Source organism: Protopterus annectens, chromosome 14.part0 (assembly GCF_019279795.1).
Source record: "Protopterus annectens isolate FY-2018-M chromosome 14.part0, PAN1.0, whole genome shotgun sequence".
NCBI lineage: Eukaryota > Metazoa > Chordata > Ceratodontiformes > Protopteridae > Protopterus > Protopterus annectens.
The window spans coordinates 19,544,855-19,567,216 of record NC_056748.1 but is presented as its reverse complement, the minus strand read 5'-3'; the positions used below and the strand labels follow the sequence as shown (position 1 = coordinate 19,567,216).

The following is a 22,362-nucleotide window of genomic DNA, read 5'->3' as shown; positions in this document are numbered from 1 at the left end:
ATTACAATTGCATGGATAAATCAGAATTTAAAGTGCTCAGTGCTTAATTTCCTTGTCGATCACCTTTTTTAAAAAATCATGCCATATCTATTAAAACTTCCTGTATTTTGTACATATATCATCAAATATATATATAAACATTTGGATATAAATAAACACATAAATGTCAACCATAACAGTTATAAAAAACTTGCTGTTCCATTTATTACTAATATAAAAGTATAAAACCATCCTTACTATCACCATATCCCAGTGCATGTGCCTCAAAACCTTCCTAACTACCCACTGTTTTCCAGTATGGGCTTGATGGAAATAGTTAAGCCCTGGGTGAACTGAGGCATTGAACTTGGTCTGCCACCTAGCCTCCTTTTCACCCAATGTATTCTTTATGCTTCCCACTCTGGGATTCCCTTTTATGCATTCTAATATGCCAAAATTGAAGGAATCACAGTGTTTACTACCATCTAGATGCCCCCATAATGCATTTTTGTGTATCTTGTTTCTTTATTCTATAACAATGATCATAGGTTTCTAAGGCATCTATCAGTCTTGCCCACATAGAAACAAGGGCATTTAGTGCACTTCACCAAATACACAAGATGGGAAGTTCTGCAGTTACCTTTTTTGAAACCTAACTTCAGTTCTATTTGTGTCTTCCAAAGTTAGGGAAGAAACCTTAATAATTAGACTGCACTGATTACATTTCCCGCATTTGGTAGTGCCAACACAATTATAATTGTGGTTATAGTTTATGGTTTTCCTTTCCAATTTCATTTTCAAGTTACTTCCATTTCTGGATACGAATTTGGGTGCCTCCCCCACTGTCTTAAATACACTATTGTCGGTTTTCAAAATATTCCAATTGTTTGCTATTATTTTCTTTATATCCCTAGCTTGGGGGGCGTATTGTAATATACATGCCCTAGTAAATTCATTTGAGTCCTGATCTTCCTTGTTCATATTAACCCCCACTGTTTTGTTTATACCTATCCGTAAAATGGGTTTATATTTTTTCCCCCATTCCTTCTTCACATATTCATTAATGTCCACTATCATACCTATAGGATATCCTCTATTCTTAAACATATTTCCTATAACATCCAATTCACTGACCAAATCAGAATATTCTGAGGTCATTCTAGCAGCCCTTATACACTGACCTTTTATAATACTCCTTTTCTGGCTACTGGGATGGCAACTGGAATACTGTAAATAGGCATTACTGAAGGTATCTTTCCTAAAAATATTAGATTTAAATCTACCATTTTCCACAGTTATACGAGTATCCAAATAGGATATGGACTTCTTATCAATATTGAACGTGAATTTTAAATAATCACACCTTGTATTTAAATATACTTTAATATCATTTAGCTTACTCTCATTACCCTTCCAAATTAAAAAAATATCATCCAAAAACCTCAAGTAACACAAAATATTATCATTCCAATCCGTTTGTAATACATATTCTGTTTCCCAGTCTAATAAGAATAAATTGGCAAAAATGGGGGTGCAAGGCACCCCCATAGCTACCCCTTTTCCTTGCCTGTAGTATTCACCTTCATACAATATGCAATTATGAATCAGAACTAATTCCATAAATTCCATAATTAAGGATGATTTATCCCACGTCAAACTACCGTATTTTTCAATAGTGTTGTTGAATCTATTCAACTCTTCCTCCTGAGGTATACTCGAAAAAAGATCCACTACATCTATAGTTACTAAAATCATATCAGATGTGACAAGTCCTGGTACTAATCTTCCTAGAAAATCCCATGAATCAATTACTATATGCATTATTCTGTTGTATATGGGTTTCAACCAGATATCGATCACTTTTCCGAAAGGAGTATTGTAAAATGTCAGTGTATAAGGGCTGCTAGAATGACCTCAGAATATTCTGATTTGGTCATTGAATTGGATGTTATAGGAAATATGTTTAAGAATAGAGGATATCCTATAGGTATGATAGTGGACATTAATGAATATGTGAAGAAGGAATGGGGGAAAAAATATAAACCCATGTTAGGGATAGGTATAAACAAAACAGTGGGGGTTAATATGAACAAGGAAGACCAGGACTCAAATGAATTTACTAGGGCATGTATATTACAATACGCCCCCAAAGCTAGGGATATAAAGAAAAAAATAGCAAACAACGGGAATATTTTGAAAACTGACAGTAGTGTATTTAAGACAGTGGGGGAGGCACCCAAATTCGTATCCAGAAATGGAAGTAACTTGAAAATGAAATTGGAAAGGAAAAGCATGAACTATAACTACAATTATAATTGTGTTGGCACTACTAAATGTGGGAAATGTAATCAGTGCAGTCTAATTATGAAGGTTTCTTCCCTAACTTTGGAAGACACAAATAGAACTGAAGTTAGGTTTCAAAAAGGTAACTGCAGAACATCCCATATTGTGTATTTGGCGAAGTGCACTAAATGCCCTTGTTTCTATGTGGGCAAGACTGATAGATGCCTTAGAAACAGAATCTATGATCATTGTTATAGAATAAAGAAACAAGATACAAAAAAATGCATTATGGAAGCATCTAGATGGTAGTAAATACTGTGATTATTTCAATTTTGGCATATTAGAATGCATAAAAGGGAATCCCAGAGTGGGAAGCATAAAGAATAAATTGGGTGAAAAGGAGGCTAGGTGGCAGATCAAGCTCAATGCCTCAGTTCACCCAGGGCTTAATGAAACTATTTCCATCAAGCCCATATTGGAAAACAGTGGGTAGTTAGGAAGGTTTTGAGGCACATGCACTTGGATATGGTGATAGTAAGGATGGTTTTATACTTTTATATTAGTAATAAATGGAACAGCAAGTTTTTTATAACTGTTATGGTTGACATTTATGTGTTTATTTGTATCCAAATGTTTATATATATTTGATGATATATGTACAAAATACAGAAAGTTTTAATAGATATGACATGATTTTTTAAAAAAGGCGATCAACAAGAAAATTAAGCACTGAGCACTTTAAATTCTGATTTATCCATGCAATTGTAATTAGTAGAAGTAGGAGACTGGCTGATGATTATATTTAAGCCGGCTGTGGCAATAAAGAATTGTTCTGATGAAGTCTACATGGAGTAGATGAAAGTGCTTAACTCGTATGTAAAAGACAACGTATTTTTATTTTTTTATTATTTTATTAATAAACAGATTTACCAGAATATCGGTTGGTGTGCAGTGCAGTTATATGCGGAGTCTGTGAGCAGAAACTGGTGTTTTTTTTGTTATTTGGTCGACTGTTCCAGGCACATACAGTGTTCAATGCTGTAAAGGTGTTCGTAAACCCTTTCTTTTAGTTTCCTGTCTGACTTCCCAATATAAAAAGCTGGGCAGGCTTGGCATTGGGCCAAATAGACTATACTTTTAGTATTACAGTCAAATTTTCCCTTTAACGCATAGGGCACTCCTCTGATCGAGAAGTTGACCCCAATCTCCATGAAGGGGCATTGGGGGCACATGCTACACTTTATCATCCCTTTCCTCTTGCTTCCTAAACTGTCTTCCTTCCTAGTCTGTAATAAGCTTTTTTAAATTCCTGCCATGTCTAAAAACTACTCTGGGGGGGGGGGGTCCTTCAGTTTAGCATGTAAATTGTGATCAAAGACAATTAAATCCCAGTTCATATTAATGATGTCTTTGATATCATAACTATTCTTACTAAAAGTAGTAATAAAAGTGGACCCTACAAAAGGAGCATCATCATGAACCATCCAAACTTGGTTGATTTCCATTTGTTCCTCATTAATTTTGACCCCCAGGATAGGTTGGTACATGCCCCTATGCCTCTTGTTTTGTACTTCTCTTACCAGTTCCCTAACCATAGGTAGAGGGTATCCCCTCTTGATAAACATATCCTGAAGTTGATTATATTCTAGTACAAACTCCTCTTATGTGGAAACCATCTGAGCTGCTCATACCAGTTGGCCTTTTACCACTGAACGCTTTTGGAATAGTTGATGACAACTGTCAAAATGTAAAAAAGTGTTCGAATAAGTATCTTTCCTAAAAATACGAGCTGTATAGCAACCATTAATTAGGTCCTTTTTTAAGTCAACATCCAGGTAAGCTATTCTTTCCATGTGGAAAGTATGTGTGAACTGTAAAAAAACAGTGGTATTATTGAGGTATGTCACTAGATTTTTAGCTTCCACCTAATCATCCTTAAACAACATAAAGATATTGTCCAGGTATCTTGTGTAAAAGTGTATTTGGTTTCTAATTTCAAGTACATTTAAAATAAACTATATAGTGGTTGAACAAGCAGCAGACCCAGTAGAGACTGAACCTTTGGGGCTTATTAGGGCTTCCAACTCTGGGGTTACAGATTGGCTACATGAGTGGCCAACATTGTTTGAACCGATGAGTAGTACTTGGAGGGGAGACCTGGCTGAAGGGATACAGAACTCCACCGTGGATATCACCACTGACCTGAAGAACTTGGATGGAATGTTGGTGAAGTATAAAAAATTGCAGTTAAAAATTTCATATTTTAAAGAATGTACTAGTGAAGGGATTGCCCCTAAAGGACTGAGGTCCTGGCAATACCTGAATGGCCTTATTCAAGGTTCACAATTCCATGAGGAGTTGTTGAAGTTGTTTAATAGACACAGTTTGTAATTATTGGACTTGATGACTTAACACTATAGAATTATGACTGAAGCCCTTTTAAAAGAGGCAACTGCATTAGATGAAAAAATAAGAAGGAATGCTGATTTTTTGAGGTACAAATTTGAATATGATAGATGCCTAACTATTATAGACCAACATATTACTAAACTAAAAGCCACTAAAATAAAGAAACTGAACAGGGACAGGGAAGCATTTGTATCTGGCTCTGCTTATCCTAACCCCCCATCATCACAAACTGGTCATGCCCTTGGCCGAATTTTTGGATCAACGAACGGTACCGGTTATCAAGCTGGGGTCAACCCTGGGTTAGATGGCAATAAGGGCCAAGGCCCGCCCCTACGTGAGCAGGCCATAAGTATCTTAAGGGAAACTACATGAGGCTGGAATGAAACTGGTATCCAATATAGGAATAAATAATAACAACTTTGGAAACCAGCAGAATTTTCGGTCACAAGCCTCGGGGTACAACTTGAGGCAGGATCTTCCCAGGGTGAACTACAGGAACTTGAACAGGTATTAGTATCAGATCCACAACAACCCAGTGTGGAGAACAACTTTGAAATGGTATACAGTAGCCAAGGTGATTTTAAAATTTTCAGTTTTTCTACACTGAAAGTGAACATCGAGTTAGCGGATTTATTAGTGAAAGGAGTAACCTTTGTTCCATCTCACAAAACCTCCTTTGCTGAAACTATAATTGATTTAAAATTATTCACAAGGAAGCTTAACTTTAGTTTCTTGTTTGGGGCTAGACACCAATTTCAGAATCCGCTCTATGTACGTAGTACCTATTGTCCCCCACTACACCCGACATTAACAATGTTTGAACATATTTGTGAAGTGGACTTATTCAGTTGTATTTGTGCACAAAATCAAAGTAAAGGGAAGGATCACAACGTTACTAAGGAAGAAGAACTAGCACTTAATTTGGTTCAACAGGCACGGGTGAGTGTGATGCAACCTGATAAGGGTGGAGGACTGGTTATAATGAATAATGATGAATATGTCAATAGAATGGACAAAATAGTAATGACTGAAGCATATACGGAGGTGTCCCATAACAAATTAAATACTGCTTATGGGAGAATTCGTGCTAACTTAGAAGAATTGTTTATTGAGGCAATGATTGACATGGATATGTGCAGTTTTTTATGTATGCCAGCACCTAGAATTCCAACTCTGTTTGGCATCCCCAAGATCCACAAGAGTGTCTCGGACCCACCAATGAGACCTCTTGTGGATTCCAGGAACAGCATCACTTACCCATTAGCCAAATATATTCACCATTTTTTGCAGAAATATGTAAAATTACAAAAACAGATCTGCAACGACTCATGGTCCTTTTTAGGTAGTATACAGGATTTACAGTTTAATGGGGGCTTCAATTTCCTGACTATAGACATTAAAGATTTATACACGTCCATTCCACACGTCGAAGGTTTATAACGGCTTAGTCTGTTACTGCTAGAACTGGAGGCCCCTAGAAGTTTAATTTCTCTGCTTACTGAACTCTTGGACATAGTGTTGTCTAATAATTATATTACCTTCAAAAACAGGTTCTTTGTCCAGTCCATCGGCATAGCGAATGTGCGGAGCCAGCTTCACCAATCTAGCGATGGCTTTCTGGGAAAGGGAGTTTATTTTAAATATACCTGAAATTAGAAGCCAAATACACTTTTACACAAGATACCTGGACGATATCTTTATGTTGTTTAAGGGTGATGAAGTGGAAGCTAACAATCTAGTGACATACCTCAATAATACCACTGTTTTTTTACAGTTCACACATACTTTCCACATGGAAAGAATAGCTTACTTGGATGTTGACTTAAAAAAGGACCTAATTAATGGTTGCTATACAGCTCGTATTTTTAGGAAAGATACTTACTCAAATGCTTTTTTACATTTTGACAGTTGTCATTCACTATTTCAAAAGCGTTCAGTGGTAAAAGGCCAACTGGTACGAGCAGCCCGGATGATTTCCACACCAAAGGAGTTTGTACTAGCATGTAATCAACTTCAGGATATCTTTATCAATAGGGGATACCCCCTACCTATGGTTAGGGAACTGGTAAGAGAAGTACAAAACAAGAGGCATAGGGTCACGTACCAACCTATCCTGGGGGTCAAAATTAATGAGGAACAAATGGAAATAAACCAAGTTTGGATGGTTCATGATTATGCTCCTTTCATAGGGTCCACTTTTATTACTACTTTTAGTAGGAATAGTTATGATATCAAAGACATAAGAACTGGGATTTAATTGTCCTTGATCACAATTTACATGCTAAACTGAAGGATCCCTCTAGAGTAGTTTTTAGACGTGGTAGGAATTTAAAAAGCTTATTACAGACTAGGAAGGAAGACAGTTTAGGAAGCAAGAGGAAAGGGATGATAAAGTGTAGCATGTGCCCCCAATGCCCCTTCATGGAGATTGGGGTCAACTTCTCAATCAGAGGAGTGCCCTATGCATCAAAGGGAAAATTTGACTGTAATACTAAAAGTATAGTCTATTTGGCCCAATGTCAAGCCTGCCCAGCTTTTTATATTGGGAAGTCAGACAGGAAACTAAAAGAAAGGGTTTACGAACACCTTTACAGCATTAGAACCTCAAAGCAGGAAAATGCTCTGGCTAGACATGTGAGGGCTTTCCCATTACACTCTTTTAAATTTAGAGTGATTGACCAGGTTATGAGTGATGGAAGGGGTGGCCCTAGTTCATTATTCCTAGAAAAACTGGAATTAATATGGCAACTTCGTACTAGGGCCTGCTACCCGCCAGGACTGAATGAAGTTTATTCTATATCTTGTATCCTTAAACTAAAGAGTTTAATAAGGCGAATATATACCTTATTCATTAATATATACTTGTTACTTATACATGAATGTGTCTGCATTTAGAGTTGTTTATGTGAATGTGTAAACTCTTACTCCACCTTTCATTATAATCACTGGACGTCCTTTACAGGATTGTTTTCTCTGCTCCAGTCTTTTACAGCTTTCCAGCTTGATGTTCTTAAATTCAGACAACATGGGGCCAATATAAGTGTTTTATTATATTTTTCATTCTACCTTTTAGAACTTTCATTATTAACTACTTATGAAAGTTATTTAAGATTTTAAAACTTTTTCACACAGTGGTAAAATATTTTATTTTATACTGTTTTCAATTTTACACTTCATTCTTGACTTCTCACTATTTACTGTCATCTTAGGTATTGGTTTTAAGGTTTGTATGTTTTTTAAATATTTTTGAAAACACTTAAGCAGATGATGCCTTAATGTCTCATCCAAAGTACAGCACACTCAGGAATGAAGCAGCCCTTGTTATGGTGCAGTGCAGTTTCAGCAACTGATCTTCCTGGTGTGGGAACAAAACACACACCTTCCTGCACCAAAGAAGAATGTGCTACCTATATAAAAAAATAATAAAAGGAATTGCAGTAGAAATAATGGAAACTACTGACCCCTGAAATGAATCATGACAGGAATGTATGGTAGTAATATCAAAAGAAAATACATTTCAAATGGATATCATACTATACAATGAAAACTTTTAATGACTGTAGTACAGAAATTAAAGAAGGCATTAACTTCACAACAAGTCCAACAGAAGAAGTAAGAAATATATTAAGAAAAGTATATGCAATTTTAAGAAATGAGAACGTGTCAGCTATATATCCATTAAAATAGGAAAAATTGATACTTACATGACATTAACATAAATATCAGCACTGAGAAGATCCCTTATTAACTCCAGAAAGTAATATATTAAAAGGAGTAAATTAAAAATGAAAAACAGCAAAAGAATGTCACAAGCCTTAACTAAGCAATATCACCAAACTAAATGTATACAAAACTCAACAGCAGTATCTCCAGACTTGATAATCAGTCTAATAAGAAAATTATGACATTAAATTGTTTTGGTAAAGCAAAACAATGAAGGGATCCATTTGGTTGGCGCTGCATCACCAAGGAAAAAAAGTCCCGGAAAGAGATTAGAAATAATAACATTAAAATACTCCCACAAAGCAAAAAATGTAGAAGATGCTGATTTGAAACAAAACACAACAAACTTTCCCCAGTAAGCTTCATAATCTAACATATCCAAAGTACCAGACTATCAAAGGTTCCATTGTGCTTCACAACCTCACCAACACAATACAAGTCTAAACATATTGGATGAAGTGCTAATATGGTGCACAGAAAAGCCCTTAAAACTGAATTAGTTATCAACAGTTCTACCTAAAGTATGCATTAAAATAGGAGTACAACGCAAATAAAACTAAATGCAGCTTGAAAGCTATTATCTTAATGCTAATGATGTAAGATTGGAAGCAAGGCAGCAATGAACATAACCGGTCTTAAGTGTAACTCATCACTGTGAAGTGAATATATATATATATATATATATATATATATAATGTATAAAAATGTAAATCTTAGTCACAGATAATCCAAAACACAACAAATGAACAGCATACAATTCATCAAATACATGCTCGAAGCTAACACACCATTAACAGTAAGTGAAACAGTGATTAATAATGTAATGAAAACCAAATGCCAGATTCCAAAAAGAACAGCTCTCCTTAAGTGAAGAAAGAAATACCCCAAAAGAAATACAGTGATCATTCATAAATAAATAAATAACGTATCAGTCATCAACATCAAAAAAAAAAAAAAAAAAAAAAGAAAACAGTAAAGAATCACCCCAGAAAGGAACAATTATAGCTGAATCAACAGAAAACACAATTATGGTAATGTATCACTCAGAGTTTTATTAACTATGTAGTGTTGCTGTCCCGGAACTCATTGTTCTCCAGTTCAGTTCTTGTCTAAGGTTCCTACTCTGTAGTTTGCATGTCCTCCCTTCCCCATGTGCACTTTCATAGGATTTTTTAGTTTTCACTTGCATCCTAGTGATGTGATGCAAGTAACTGTCATTCCTCAAAACCTGTCGTAGATGGTAAGTAAGAATATGCATTTACCCTATTATGGGCTGGTATTCCATTCAGTTGTTAATGATAAGTTTTTGTGTCTTGTGCCCACTGTGTGCTAGAATAGGTCCAGAGGTCAACAATATGTTTTCAAACTCAAGCAACTATTTTATATCTTTAATGTTTATAGGAGGCATGTGTGAATTAGTTTTACATCTGAGAAATTTATTGTTTTCAGTGGTTTAAATATGTCAAACAATGAGCAGTGCTCAAAAAGGACACAGTCATCATAGAAATAGACTAATTTATGTGTAATTTTAATGTGGAAATCATATTTAGGTGGAGCTGCAGTACTAAGAATAATCCAGAAGATATATTTGGAACTAAAACTTTTCAGTGAATCCATGTTCACTTCGTCATCTATCATCAAAAAGCTGTTTAGTGGAAGTTTCCTGCACTGAAATTGTAAAACCTACAATAGTCTATAGCTCCCTGTGCTCTAATTGTGAGAGGTGCACCTCCACATTGATATTAATTTATGTAACCACCTCCTCAAAAATACATTTACATCAGTTGATAAAAGTTTCTGTTTATGATGATAGTAGTGCAAATGGGAGGTTTTTCCAGAAACTAAAGAAAGCACATTGCTTAACAAGAGCTTCATCCCCAAACTGCAAGACTGAAGTAATTGAAAATAGAGCTTATCTAAAATGTAAACAGCTACTTAAAAGTAAGTTTCTAAAATGCATTGAGCAGTCTAGCTATGGTTCAATGGCAGACTGAACTATGACCTTTATATAACTTAAAATTTATATTAAGAAACATGCAAACAACAAAACACATTAGAACAGATTTGTGTCAGTTTCTACATATTGCAGCTGGTAAATATAAAAAAATTAAAGGAAGTACTTTTTTTCTTGACAGATAGTTGATTGATTTTCAAAATATTTATCATAAAAAAGCCGCTAGTGTCCTGACATGGTGACTGGGTTCAGAAAAAAGGAAGAAGGTAAATGTGGCATTTTCTTCATCTTCTCCCTCTTTTCTAAGTTTATGTCAGAGTTGGTATATCCATATCTGTCTGTCTGTCTAGATATCAGATATTTCAGGAGTATGGTTGTATCTTTTTGTGTTTCGTAACCTTGGGAGTGTCAGTGTTTTGATTAGCAACCCTCCTGAGGTATTAGATGTTTTTGGTCAAATAATTACATGTTGATTAAATAAGACATGGTTATTCATAGTGGACCAGAGATTAAAAATGCAAATACATAACAATATTAATACTTAGGTTAAAGGAAAATTGAGACTATACTTGGTGAATCTATGCAATAAAAACTAATCATATTCATATATTAATAGCGTGATGTGAAGCAATACAAGGTTTCTATATGTAAGGTCTCTAACTGGTGCACACCATGTATAAACTAAGAGCAGATAACCTTTTAAGTGCTTACCTGGAGGATTTCTGTGTAACATACAAATAAAACTGTAGAGCATTCAGAATTTAAATAGTATATCTCCAGTCTGCTCTTTGAGCTTTTAGTAAATTAAATTGAGTTAGTGTAAAGCAGACTTTAATTTTTCAGAATCAAAATAAATCAGAATACTTATAGATACTCTATGATAAATTTCTACTGTATTATTCAATATGGAATCCGAACATCTGTACATCTGAAAAATTAAGTTGTACTGTGCAAATTGCTGCAGACTGTAGTCACTAAATTATGAAACATGTGAGTTTCAGACTTGTATACTTCAGAAAATAGTTGGTCAAATTGCAAACACAAATACAAAAATAGAAATAAGTCTTCTTGTTCAGGCATTGCTAGAATTACAGAAGTGAAAGGAAATTATTGGCTTTCATCTGGGACTCAAACTCAAGGCCTTCTGCATATAGGGGTTTCCTAGCTGAAAGAAGAAATCTCCTAAGTGAAAACTCAATGCAACCTGCCCAGAGAATGTTGATGGTCCACAAGCAGTGATGCCAGTACAGTATGCATGAGGCAATATTTTCCTTTCACTTACACGATCCTAACAATGCCTGAGCAGTTGTTTCTCTACATGTTTGTGTATGCGTTTGTAATGGGTTTCTTAGATGAAAAGAAAAACTCTTAAGGGAAAACTGAACACCACCGGTCCAGAGGCTGTTGTTGTATGAGCAGTGATGGCAATGCAGTATGCTGTAGGCCTTGGATTCAAATTCCATATGTGAGTTAATATTGTCCTTTCACGTCTGTGAATTCAGAAATTGCTTGCTAATGCAAAGCTAGTTATCTCTGCATCTTTTAAAGTAAGAGAAATATGTTAAATTCTGTTCTTGAATATGTTATTTTTTTTATTCTTGAGGTAAGAAGTTGACAGGGCAGAGAGGAGTTGCAGTGCATTTCACTGTATGGTTCTAAGAGCAGTGAGCTGAAATTAATTTATGGTCCATTATTTGTAAGCATATTCATTCACTTGAACTCAAGCAAATATCCAAGGTGTATAGTCATTCAAGAGTCTGTAACTGATGGATGTGTGCATGTGTGTGTGCAGAGGGTATTGTTCTCGACTCTCCCTGATTTTTTTGCCTCATATTTGTGGTCTATTTCTTGTAAAATGTGTGGCTTTATCGCAAAGTATTGTATATTGTAATCACTAAATAATGTCAAACATTTGAGTTTCAGACTTTATACCCTTCAGAAAATGCTTGCTAATGCAAATCATGCTATACTAGCAACATTCTAAGTACATTAGACCAATAATTAAAATCTGTTCCTGATTCTGGATGTTTGTATTTGATTCCTGAGCTAAGAGGGTGGGAGGGCATAGGTAGTGCAGTGGGTTGTATTGTAATGGGTCTCACTGATTTTAGTTGAAATACACTTCTAAGTTATTACTTTTGTATTTGTTCATTCATTTGATCACAAGCAAATATCTGATCTGTATACAGCCGTACAAGGGTCTGTAATTGGTGTGTGTGCAAATACTTGGTTCATGCATTCCAGAGTAATAGCAAAAGCACTGAATTATAAGCCACGTTATTTTGTGTATAAGCCTTAGCTTCTTTGTTTGATTGTTGCCTTGGTGTTTATTATGTGGCTGTGAATAAACTGGACAGCATAAAATTTATAAGTTTTATGCTAATATTTTAATTGTGAATACATTTTAAATTAGCTTTTTTTGTGCAAGCATGTGGGTGTGAAATACACTGTGTTTGGGTTCTAACAGTTTGTCTGGCACTTAGTGCAGATGAGTAAGGCTGTTGCTTTCTGTATTCCAGGGCTTGATTCTCAAGTCACTTCACCAGGCATGCTCCTGAAAAGAGAAACTTCTATCCAGTAAGCTGTACCAGTCTGTTAGCAAAGAATTACACATCTTTTGAATGCCTGCACCCTTCCCAAAGCCACTAATTGGTGCTTTACTATATGCTGTTTGACTATGAATCTCAGCATGTCTCTTGTAGTTTAATGGCTTGCCAGATGCATTTTCAATAAATATGAGTGTCAAGGATAGAGTAGGTTACTGTTGCTCATGCTTAGTCTTAGGGCATTTTGTTTTGTTTAGGAAGTGGCTGCCAGTGTTTTTATTGTAAAATTTGAAACAAATGCTTTAAATTAATTCCAAATCTCTGTGATCATTGTATATGTAAAGAAAATAATATGCACATTAACATGTCTGAACAGTGTTGTATGGTAATTGGGGAGTTACAAAGTAACAGGAGATGGGTATGTCTGGGGGGGGGGGGCAGTCCATTACCCTGCCTAGGGGCCCATTTGACCATGATCTGGTTCTGTCCAGACTTTACAGTTTCATACCTTGTGTTGCTTAGAAAAATGCACATTAATACAAACAAAACCTGTTATTATATTAAGTTTTAAAATGAATTAGAGCAGTTTTTTTAAACTGTCACTTTTTTGTCATTGTCCAGATTTCTTGTACAAAGAAGTTTGTAATGGTGCAAACGCTGTATCAGCATTCATAAATAAATGCTAGTATGATACCTCTTCACTCGCGAGGAAGATTTCTTGGCATCCATGTCTCGAACGTGTAATACGTCGGTTAGGGTCGGCAACCTGCTCATAATGCTCTCTGTATTGCACATGCACACAGATCTAATGTGGGTACTACCCCAGTTTGTTTTTTTTATACTATAGAAGTCTGTAGTTCTTGGATAAGTATTCTAAACAGTGAGGCGTTATTAAATTTTCCAAAAACGAATAGCTATTTGTTAGATTGTTTAAAAATTATTCTAAGTAAGCAAGCATGCATGAATAGGCCATGATTTCATTTTATGCATCTTGTGACACATGGAACCTGTTAATCTTTCCTGCTATGATCACACATTTGTTATCCGAGATATCTGAAAGGCATACATCCTGACTGAGACTGTCTCTGTTTACACTGTTTTGTATGTAGCGCACTGCTATATATAAAAGCCATTCCTTTTTGCATGCAGCTCTACTAAGGTAATTGAGTTTATTAACATCATCACCTCTAAGTCTGCCAGCTATAAAATGGATGCTGCTGCAAAGTTCCAAGAATTGTATTAAACATCCTGAACTTTTCAAAGTCTGCTATAGTAGCTTATTTATTTATTTATTTATTTGTTGCATAAAATAGTTTTTAAGTGTTTTATAAAATAGATGAAAAAAACTACCATTATTTTCCTGTACAGAACATTAAACAAAGAATAGTAATCTAAAGTCAGTGAATGAGAAGAAAATCTGAGGTTGTGTTCTTGTATTTTCAATTAGGACATTGACAGCACTGATTCGAACCGATGGTGTGAGTATATAATGTATCGAGGCTTAATAAGGTGGGTAACATCAGAATTCTGCTGATTTACTTTGTTGTTATTAACCCTTCTTTCTTTTATTCTTTCTTTGTTTTACCTTCTTTTTCTTTTTTTCATTCCTACTTTCAAATGCATGTCTTACAGTAGGATCAGAGGCATTAAAAAAAGTTATCAAAACATAACAGAGGTTGACTAACAACTGCAAGGATAAATACTGACTATGTGGAAATAAGAAATCTAGGAAAAGAACAAAACAGTGGGAACATTCATAAAATTTGGAGTAAATGTTATAGCATGGTGACTGACGTATTACAGTAAGAGACCTGCAACTAACAATATGGAGAAACTGCAACAGTTTGGTTTGGAGATGGACTTATGTCTACCGTAATGAGCCAAAAAATACTAACTGGTTAGGTCCAGCTAAGGGACATAAGGCAAAAGCAATCTAAATGCCAGTGGTATAAATGCATGAAAAAGTATCCTTGTTTGCAGCCTATGTGCAAGCAGGATTTTTTAAAGTAACTCATTCCCATTTATCTGTAAAACTTTTGAAGATGACATCCACTTTCATTCAAAAAATAATATGACAATCTGGGTAGACCTCAGAGTAATTAACAGTAGTAGTAATTTTAGTTGTAGTCAGTGAGAGTATGCAGAGGAACAGTTTGAGTGTTAGCACTTTCTGTCTTAACTTGAATAATGTTCGCATTGTTCCTTGATACTGAGGGATAACTTTTAGTCAGTACTGAATGCCAAGGTAGTTCTGCTTTTCCTGGACTGTAAAAAAGAGCCATACATTTTGAATACGTGTAGTTCAGGTCAGGGATATAGCAAAAAGCCACAGATGTGAGACTTGAATATGTCCAGTATCCAGGCCATGATTGGTACTAGAAGAAACTATAATTAACAGGTTTAACCAGGGCTTCAACCATACTTTGGTTGGGCTAAAGGGGAATAAAACACTCACTTACTGCACTTCTGCACCTGGGACTTAGAGCTTATAGCACTGAATTTATTAGACAATCTACAGAACAAAATAAGTACTCCGAGACTTATTCTGCAGAAAAATCAGACTTCTGTTTTATTAGGGCAAAAGTATTTGCATTCACATAAGTGCTTTCATCTATCTGACTTCATCAGATCTAAACTGCTATCTAGTTTAAAACAGTATTTAAATAACAATAAAGTAATAAAATAGGAGAAGACCAAGAGCATACGGGGCGGGGGGGGGTGTCAGGGCATCAGCTGTAGATGAGATTAGAACCAGAATGGCTCAGATGTGACTGGTTCTTCTGAGTAAATGCATGACAGATTACATTATTATTAGACAAATCAACATGTTAGCCTAGTACTAACCTATGAACCTATGAACCTATAACCTGTGAACCTATGAACTTTGATTAACCTCTAAGATTTCAGTACAAGGATCTTACTGGTTATAATTGCCATGCAGCTTCCTGCTTAAGTTGACCAGTGTATTGATATGAATATTGATGAGATATAGAAAACCCATGAGCTTCCTGCTCCTTGTAGTTTGAATTTTGATAAGTCAAACCATATTATTAAGTCTTTGATTTTATCCAAGACAATATACTACATGGCTGGAAATATATAAACCTTAGACCATTTGACAATCTAAAAATATATCTAAATATATACATATGCACTTTGTATGCCAAAATATCCATTGTAAAAATCATATTCTATTTCCATAACCTATTGTTGACGAAAATCGCTTTCATCTTTCTAGACTTCTTCAGGTCTGTGTACAAGAACCCTAAAAACTAACTTCAAAAGTATTATTAATCTGGTTAAATAAGAGGTACTACATCATTATTAATTTTATTTAAAGTACATAAGGGTTATATTATTATGACAGCTACTAAGTAGGGCAGCACCAGCTCAAATGTCACACTAATGGGCAAAGGGATATGAATTTAACATGTATACCAATAACTCTTTGTTTTACAGCACAATAAACCATTCCCTTGCCTGATAAAAAGTATATATATAGTTAGAAAGCTTGTGAGGAAACTATTACTCTGTTATTTTTGTTTTACTTGGATTGCTTGTCTGTGTACTTAATAAATGATTTTCAACTGGAAACAGACTGCCTACCCTGCTTGGATTACTTTTGAATAGTTAGTAATTCTGTACAATATTTCAAATTCTACAATATTTCAAATTATATAATTTATATTGTTTAACTTAGGACGAGTTTAAGTTTGCTATTTCTACTACCGTTACCTGATCTGATTAATATACAGTGATTACCTAGATATATCTTCCACACAGAGAAGTTTCTTACACTCTTTTGTTATTGGACAAACTATACTTTAGTGGGTTGTTTGAGACTTCAGGGTTACCACGGAGATTACTTGTTTTTTTAATTATAGGGTGTACTGATAAATGGTTCCCATATGACAGGCTATTGTGTGATTGGTGACCTTGGAATAAGTAAAGTGTTCAGAAGACATTTTGTCTGAAAATGTCAGTGAGTCAGTTGTCAACAAAACAAGCTGCACTCCTGGCAGATTTATAATTTTAAAAAATAAAGTCTACTGCAGTCTGTTTGGTAGGATGAGGACTTTATTAACTTCACCCTGTCATAACATTCTTCCTAGAGAAACCATACATTGACATGTAGCTGGACAATTATAACACCATCCAAAGGCTCAACAAACTTTTATTCCCCTGGTGCCTCAGCTGCTGCCTTCAAAGATGAATAAAAACAGAAGAAAATCTGAACAAAGTCTCAATAGTAATTAGGAGCACTAAACACAGCATAATATCATTAAGACTTTCTAGTCACATTCCAAATTAATCCTAAGAAGAGCAAATGGCTTTACAGCATCTAGAAGTAACATGCTCCAACACTTATTAACTACTGGAAATATTTCATCAGATAATAGTTTGTATTGGGTTGCAAAATAAATTACTTTTTTACCCTCCCTCTTGTCCTTTCATTCAAAGCATTTTGCATAAAGTTCTACTCTTTTCATCTTGTCTATTTGTGTTTGGTATCTGTATTGCTTTCCAGTAAACACCGTGTATATCCTGTAGATTGTATTTACATTATAAGAACATCTGTGTTTTAATCTCCTCAGTCAAATGACTTTTTCTGTCAGAACATAACCTTCTTATATTAAGAAACTCCCCATAAGGGAGAACAACTAAAAGGTGAGGTGGGTAGTGGCTGTGCAAGTGACCTAAGACCTGAAGGCTTTATGTCCAAAAGATTAACATTATTTTGCTACACAAACTCAGAAAAAAATTGAAACCTATTAGTTGATAATTCACAAATGCATTCTGATGCATCCAGGATGTTCATTTTGCTAATTATCACATACATATTGCAAATATTCTACAAATTGATTTTCCAAAAGTTGAGAGATGTAAACTCTATCCTCTTGTCCCTAGGGGCTATATATTGGGTAAAATCGGGTTATTTTAGCTAGGCTTGTCAGGGCCTTTAAGCCATTAGGCTAGTATAATAAGCATGATACCTTCTCTAGGTCCAGAACAAGGTTTGCTAGGACCATTCTTCAGGGCATCCTGGATTCTTCTCCTTCTTTTCTCTAATAAAGCATAGAGGATGTTTTAGCTTTCTCATACCTTTTGCTATTAACAGTTTCATAGACCATGTAGATGGGTTGCACAGCTTTTTATTATGAGGTTGAGTAATATGATCTAAACATGGGAGTGCAGTAATTTGTTTTCACCAATGAGGGCATAGTATAGTTGCATAAGTAAAACTTACAATAACAGTAGATGTTCAAATGATCACTGTTGCAGTAGTGTTTGCTAGATGGGTTATATCCTGCCAAGGATATAACAGCTGGCCAGCTTCCAAAGCTTCAGGCACCTTCCACATGCTCAAACTGTCAGGCAGCTCAAGGTGAGCTGGCAGACAAGTCTGGGTGCAAAGCTCTTCAGAGCTTTCCTCACAGGAGAGAGAGAGGGAGGCTAAGCCCTGAAAGGGCAAAACTGGAAACAGCAAAAAAAAAAAAAAAATGTCCACACCGTCATGAAAAAAACACATAAAAAAACAAGGGGTATGGCGAAAGGGAGCAGCTACTGCAACAGTGATCATTTAAACATCTACTATTATGGTAGTTGTACTTACACAGCTGTACTGTGTTCATCATAGTTATCACTGCTGCATTAGTCCTAGCTACATGACAAGATTACCTTAGCTAACTACATTAGGGAGGTGGAAGGAGAAGAGTCTAGGAGGCCCTGGAGAATGCTCCTAGTATAGCTTGATCTGGACCAAGAGTAGGAATCATGCTTATTTTGCTTTGTAAAAGTAAGTACCTAAGTGTCAGCTTCTAGAATACTTCTAGAATCCAAACCTTTCCAAAAAGGCCATAGATGAAGCCGAGATGCTGGCAAAGTGGACATTGACCCTGCCTGGAATAGATTTGTTATGGTGAGTATAACAAAAAATAATAGCCTTAAACAACCATTTGGAAACCATCTGTTTTGGCACAGTTCATCACTTCTTCTTACCTTCCAAGATCTGAAACATTTAGTTCTGTCAAGATAGCATTTGAGTTGTCTGTGGACATTTTTAGGTTGAGGCAAGAAAATGGGGAGATGGATAGTTTGTCTTAAAGTAAACTTGGATACCACTTTTGGCATAAAAGGATTAGTTATCCAAAGATACCTCGTCCTTATGGAAAATGAGATAAAGTTGACTCACCATAAGAACTTGCAACTAAGATACCCTTCTTGCAGAGGTCAGAATGCGTCTATATCATGTTATCGAAATTTTACTATATTGAATCAATAAAGGTCAAACTTTATTGATCGAAGTAGTAAAATATCGAATAACGTAAAAAAAAATCATAAATCAATAAAAAAAACCTAACTAGCATGTGCGCCCCTCACACCCCCCTACTTAAATATACCAACTCTGAGACCGCACTACATTGAGGTAAATGGAAATCTCTCCCTCATGGAGATTTCCGTTTACTTGCATGATGTTCTGAACTTTCGACATTGTCGTGCCGATAATATCGTATTCAATATTGCCAGCTTACAACGTGAAGTAGACCTGTCAGAACAATGAGTAAAACTTTTTTCCATGTTAAGAACCTCAAGTTAGACAGATAATCTGGTTCAACTGGAGTAAGTGTTAGCTTCTCTAACACAAAATTAATATCCCATGGAGGCATCTTATGCAAAATCCCTTTCAAGAACATTTAGACATGAGACTGCATTGACAGAGGAGAATCTGTTGGCAGACATGCTGAAATGGCCAAGAAATGAACCTTGATAGAGGAATAGGAAAGGCCATAGGATAGTAACTCATATGAATATTGTAGAACAGGTGAACAACTAGGCCTGAAAAGATGCTGGTTATGTTGTTGGCACAAAGCAAAAATCATTTTCCCTTTGCTAATATATAATTTTCTAGTAGCAGGCTTTCCTGCCTCCATTAGTACCTGCTGCATATCCTCATTAAACAGGTGCCTAAAAAGAAATAAACCCAATAATCCAGGTTGTCAGTTGAAGCTGACTGATGTCAGGGTGTACCAAACACCCCAGTTCTTGTGTAAGTAGATCCACTCTGTAAGGAAGCTTGCGGTAATTGCCTCTGGCCATTTCCAAAAGAAAGGAGCACCATGGTTGCCTTGGCCAGAAGGGAGTCACCACAATGATCCTGGGGGATTCATTCTGAATCTTCAGAAGTACTCTGGATATTACTGGAAAATGTGGAAAAGCATAGAAAAACATTCCTGTAGAAGAAAAAGAAAAAATAAAGTAAAGAAAAGGCACCTGTCTACCAGGCCTTCTTGCATAGAGTCCTGGAAAATAATCTTGCCAGTTGATTGTTCAGGGAGGAGGCAAATAGGTCTACTTCAGGAACTCCCCACAGATGGATCAAATCTTGGAAGACCCCCTGACCTATTTTCCATTTGTGAGGATCTGCCCTGGTCCTACTCAGCTTGTCTGCCACACAGTTTTGCTCTGACAGAATGTAGGATGCCTGTAGAGTGAAACTGTGCTGTGAAACTATGTCCTAAGCTGGCATGGGTAGTCTACAAAGGGGGTAGGACCTGATTCCCCCTTGCTTGTTGATGTACCACATGACTGTGGTACTGTTTGGAACCACGTGAAGAGGTCCTGGTGACCAAATATGGTTCAGAGAGAGTTGAATGCCTTGGGCAGGGCAAGCAGCTCCTTGATATTTAAGTGCTTGAGTCTGTCCTTGGTGTCCCACACCCCCTGCACTTTTATCTCTCTTGAAACTGCTCCCCAAGCAAAGTGTGAAGTGACTGTGGTGACTCACTGCTTTGGAGCAGGAAGGGATAAGGAGAGACATGGATTTAAGGATGTCTGTTGTCTCCATTTGTCTTCTGACAATCCCCAGTACTGGGATTTGTAAATGTAAAGGGTGTTGATGCTGGGACCAAAGAGATTTCAGATACCATTGTATCTTTCTCATGTGGATTCTTGTCAGGAGTTATCATGAGAGTCATAGATGTCATGAGACCCAACATTCTGAGGTATTCCCTTGTGGTGACTAAAGTCTGAGTGGAAAACCTTAGAAATAGATCTAGATAAAGATCATTTCTGTGGAAGAAAAGCTCTTTGAACTAAGGTGTCTTTTGACAACCCAGGAGCACAATCCTGTGTGAAAGAGTCAAGAAAGACTTTTGAATGTTCTCTTGGAATCCAAGCTTGTGTAAGAGACCTCAAAGCCACAAGAGAGATTCCTACCACTTTAAACAAGATTCTGCAGAGATATGCAAATCATCTACATATAGAAAAATGTGGATACCCTGTAGTCTGTGATGAGGCATAACTAGAGCTAGACACTTTGTGAACACTCTTGGCGCAGTGGATATTCTAAAGGGTAAGGCAGAGGACTGATAATGTGATCCAGACACACAAAACCTTAAGAAATGTCTGAAGTCTGGATAAAGAGTGATGTGATGATAAACATCTTTTAAATCTAGTGTTGGCAGAAAACTTGAAAGAAGAAGAAGAAGAGGTAACAGGTTGTGAAGTGATATCATTTTGAATTTGGGCACTATCACAAGCAGGTTTAGTAAAGAAAGATCCAGAACTGGTCTCCAAGAATTTTCTTACTTCGGCACTAGGAACATCCTTGAATAAAAACATTTCCTCATCTGGGAAGGACAAACTGGTTCTATCACTCCTTGGGTCAGCATGTGAGGCAGAACTGCTGAAAACAAAAGAGTCTGACTTGGAGGATAAGAATTAGGAATGACCCCCCCCCGAAAAGGAGGAGTTTCCTCCCACTGTCTTCTGTAACATTGATGAATGATTTTCTGTACCCATTTGTCTAAAGCTATCTGATACCAAAGAGAAAAATGGAGTTTCAGACTCTCTGGAGGGAAAAAAAGGGGCCAGGGTGGGAGGGGTTCACAAGGTCTTTTGAATAGTCATTTAGACTTGTTGGACTGTCCTTGGTTTTGGGAGGTTTGAGATTTCTTTTTGGAATCCATTTGCCATTTCTTCTTAAATATCTGCTTACATCTGTTTTGTTGAGACTGTTTATTCTGTTTTGAGATAAAAAAAAAATCTTTGGAAAATTTGAGAAAGAATAGATGAGAAATCTGAGATTCCCTTGATCAGCTTGTCCCTTTCATCTCATTTTTTGATTACCTCTGCAGCAGACAGGCCAAACACTAAAGCTGTATCCAAGGGAGAATTTAAAATCTCATTTTAACATCATCTGGGAGGTTCTGAGAATGTAGTCATGCAAACCTCCTCAAAGCAGCTATCAGTGGCCATAGCCCTCGAAAAAGTATTAACAGAGTCATGCACACACTGTAAACCATGAGTAGTGACCTGTGCGATAGGAGAAACTAAGTTATTTAAAGATTTTCCTCACAATAAGAAACTGCAGATAAAACATTCCTCAATTTGTCAAAACAAACTTTAACATATGAACCTGAGAATTCAAAATTCTGAAAATCAAAATTGCAGAAATATTCACTTTTT

At 36.1% G+C, this 22,362-nt stretch overlaps 1 protein-coding gene across 1 annotated transcript in view; it reads left to right on the top strand.

The window, feature by feature from the left end:
- The window catches only part of CWH43 (cell wall biogenesis 43 C-terminal homolog), a 676,650-nt gene that overhangs the window by 555,742 nt on the left and 98,546 nt on the right, over window positions 1-22,362 (top strand). The window contains exon 15 of the mRNA XM_044056345.1: window positions 14,342-14,403. Coding sequence (XP_043912280.1) covers window positions 14,342-14,403 — 62 coding nt within the window. The remainder of the gene's footprint in view (window positions 1-14,341; window positions 14,404-22,362) is intronic.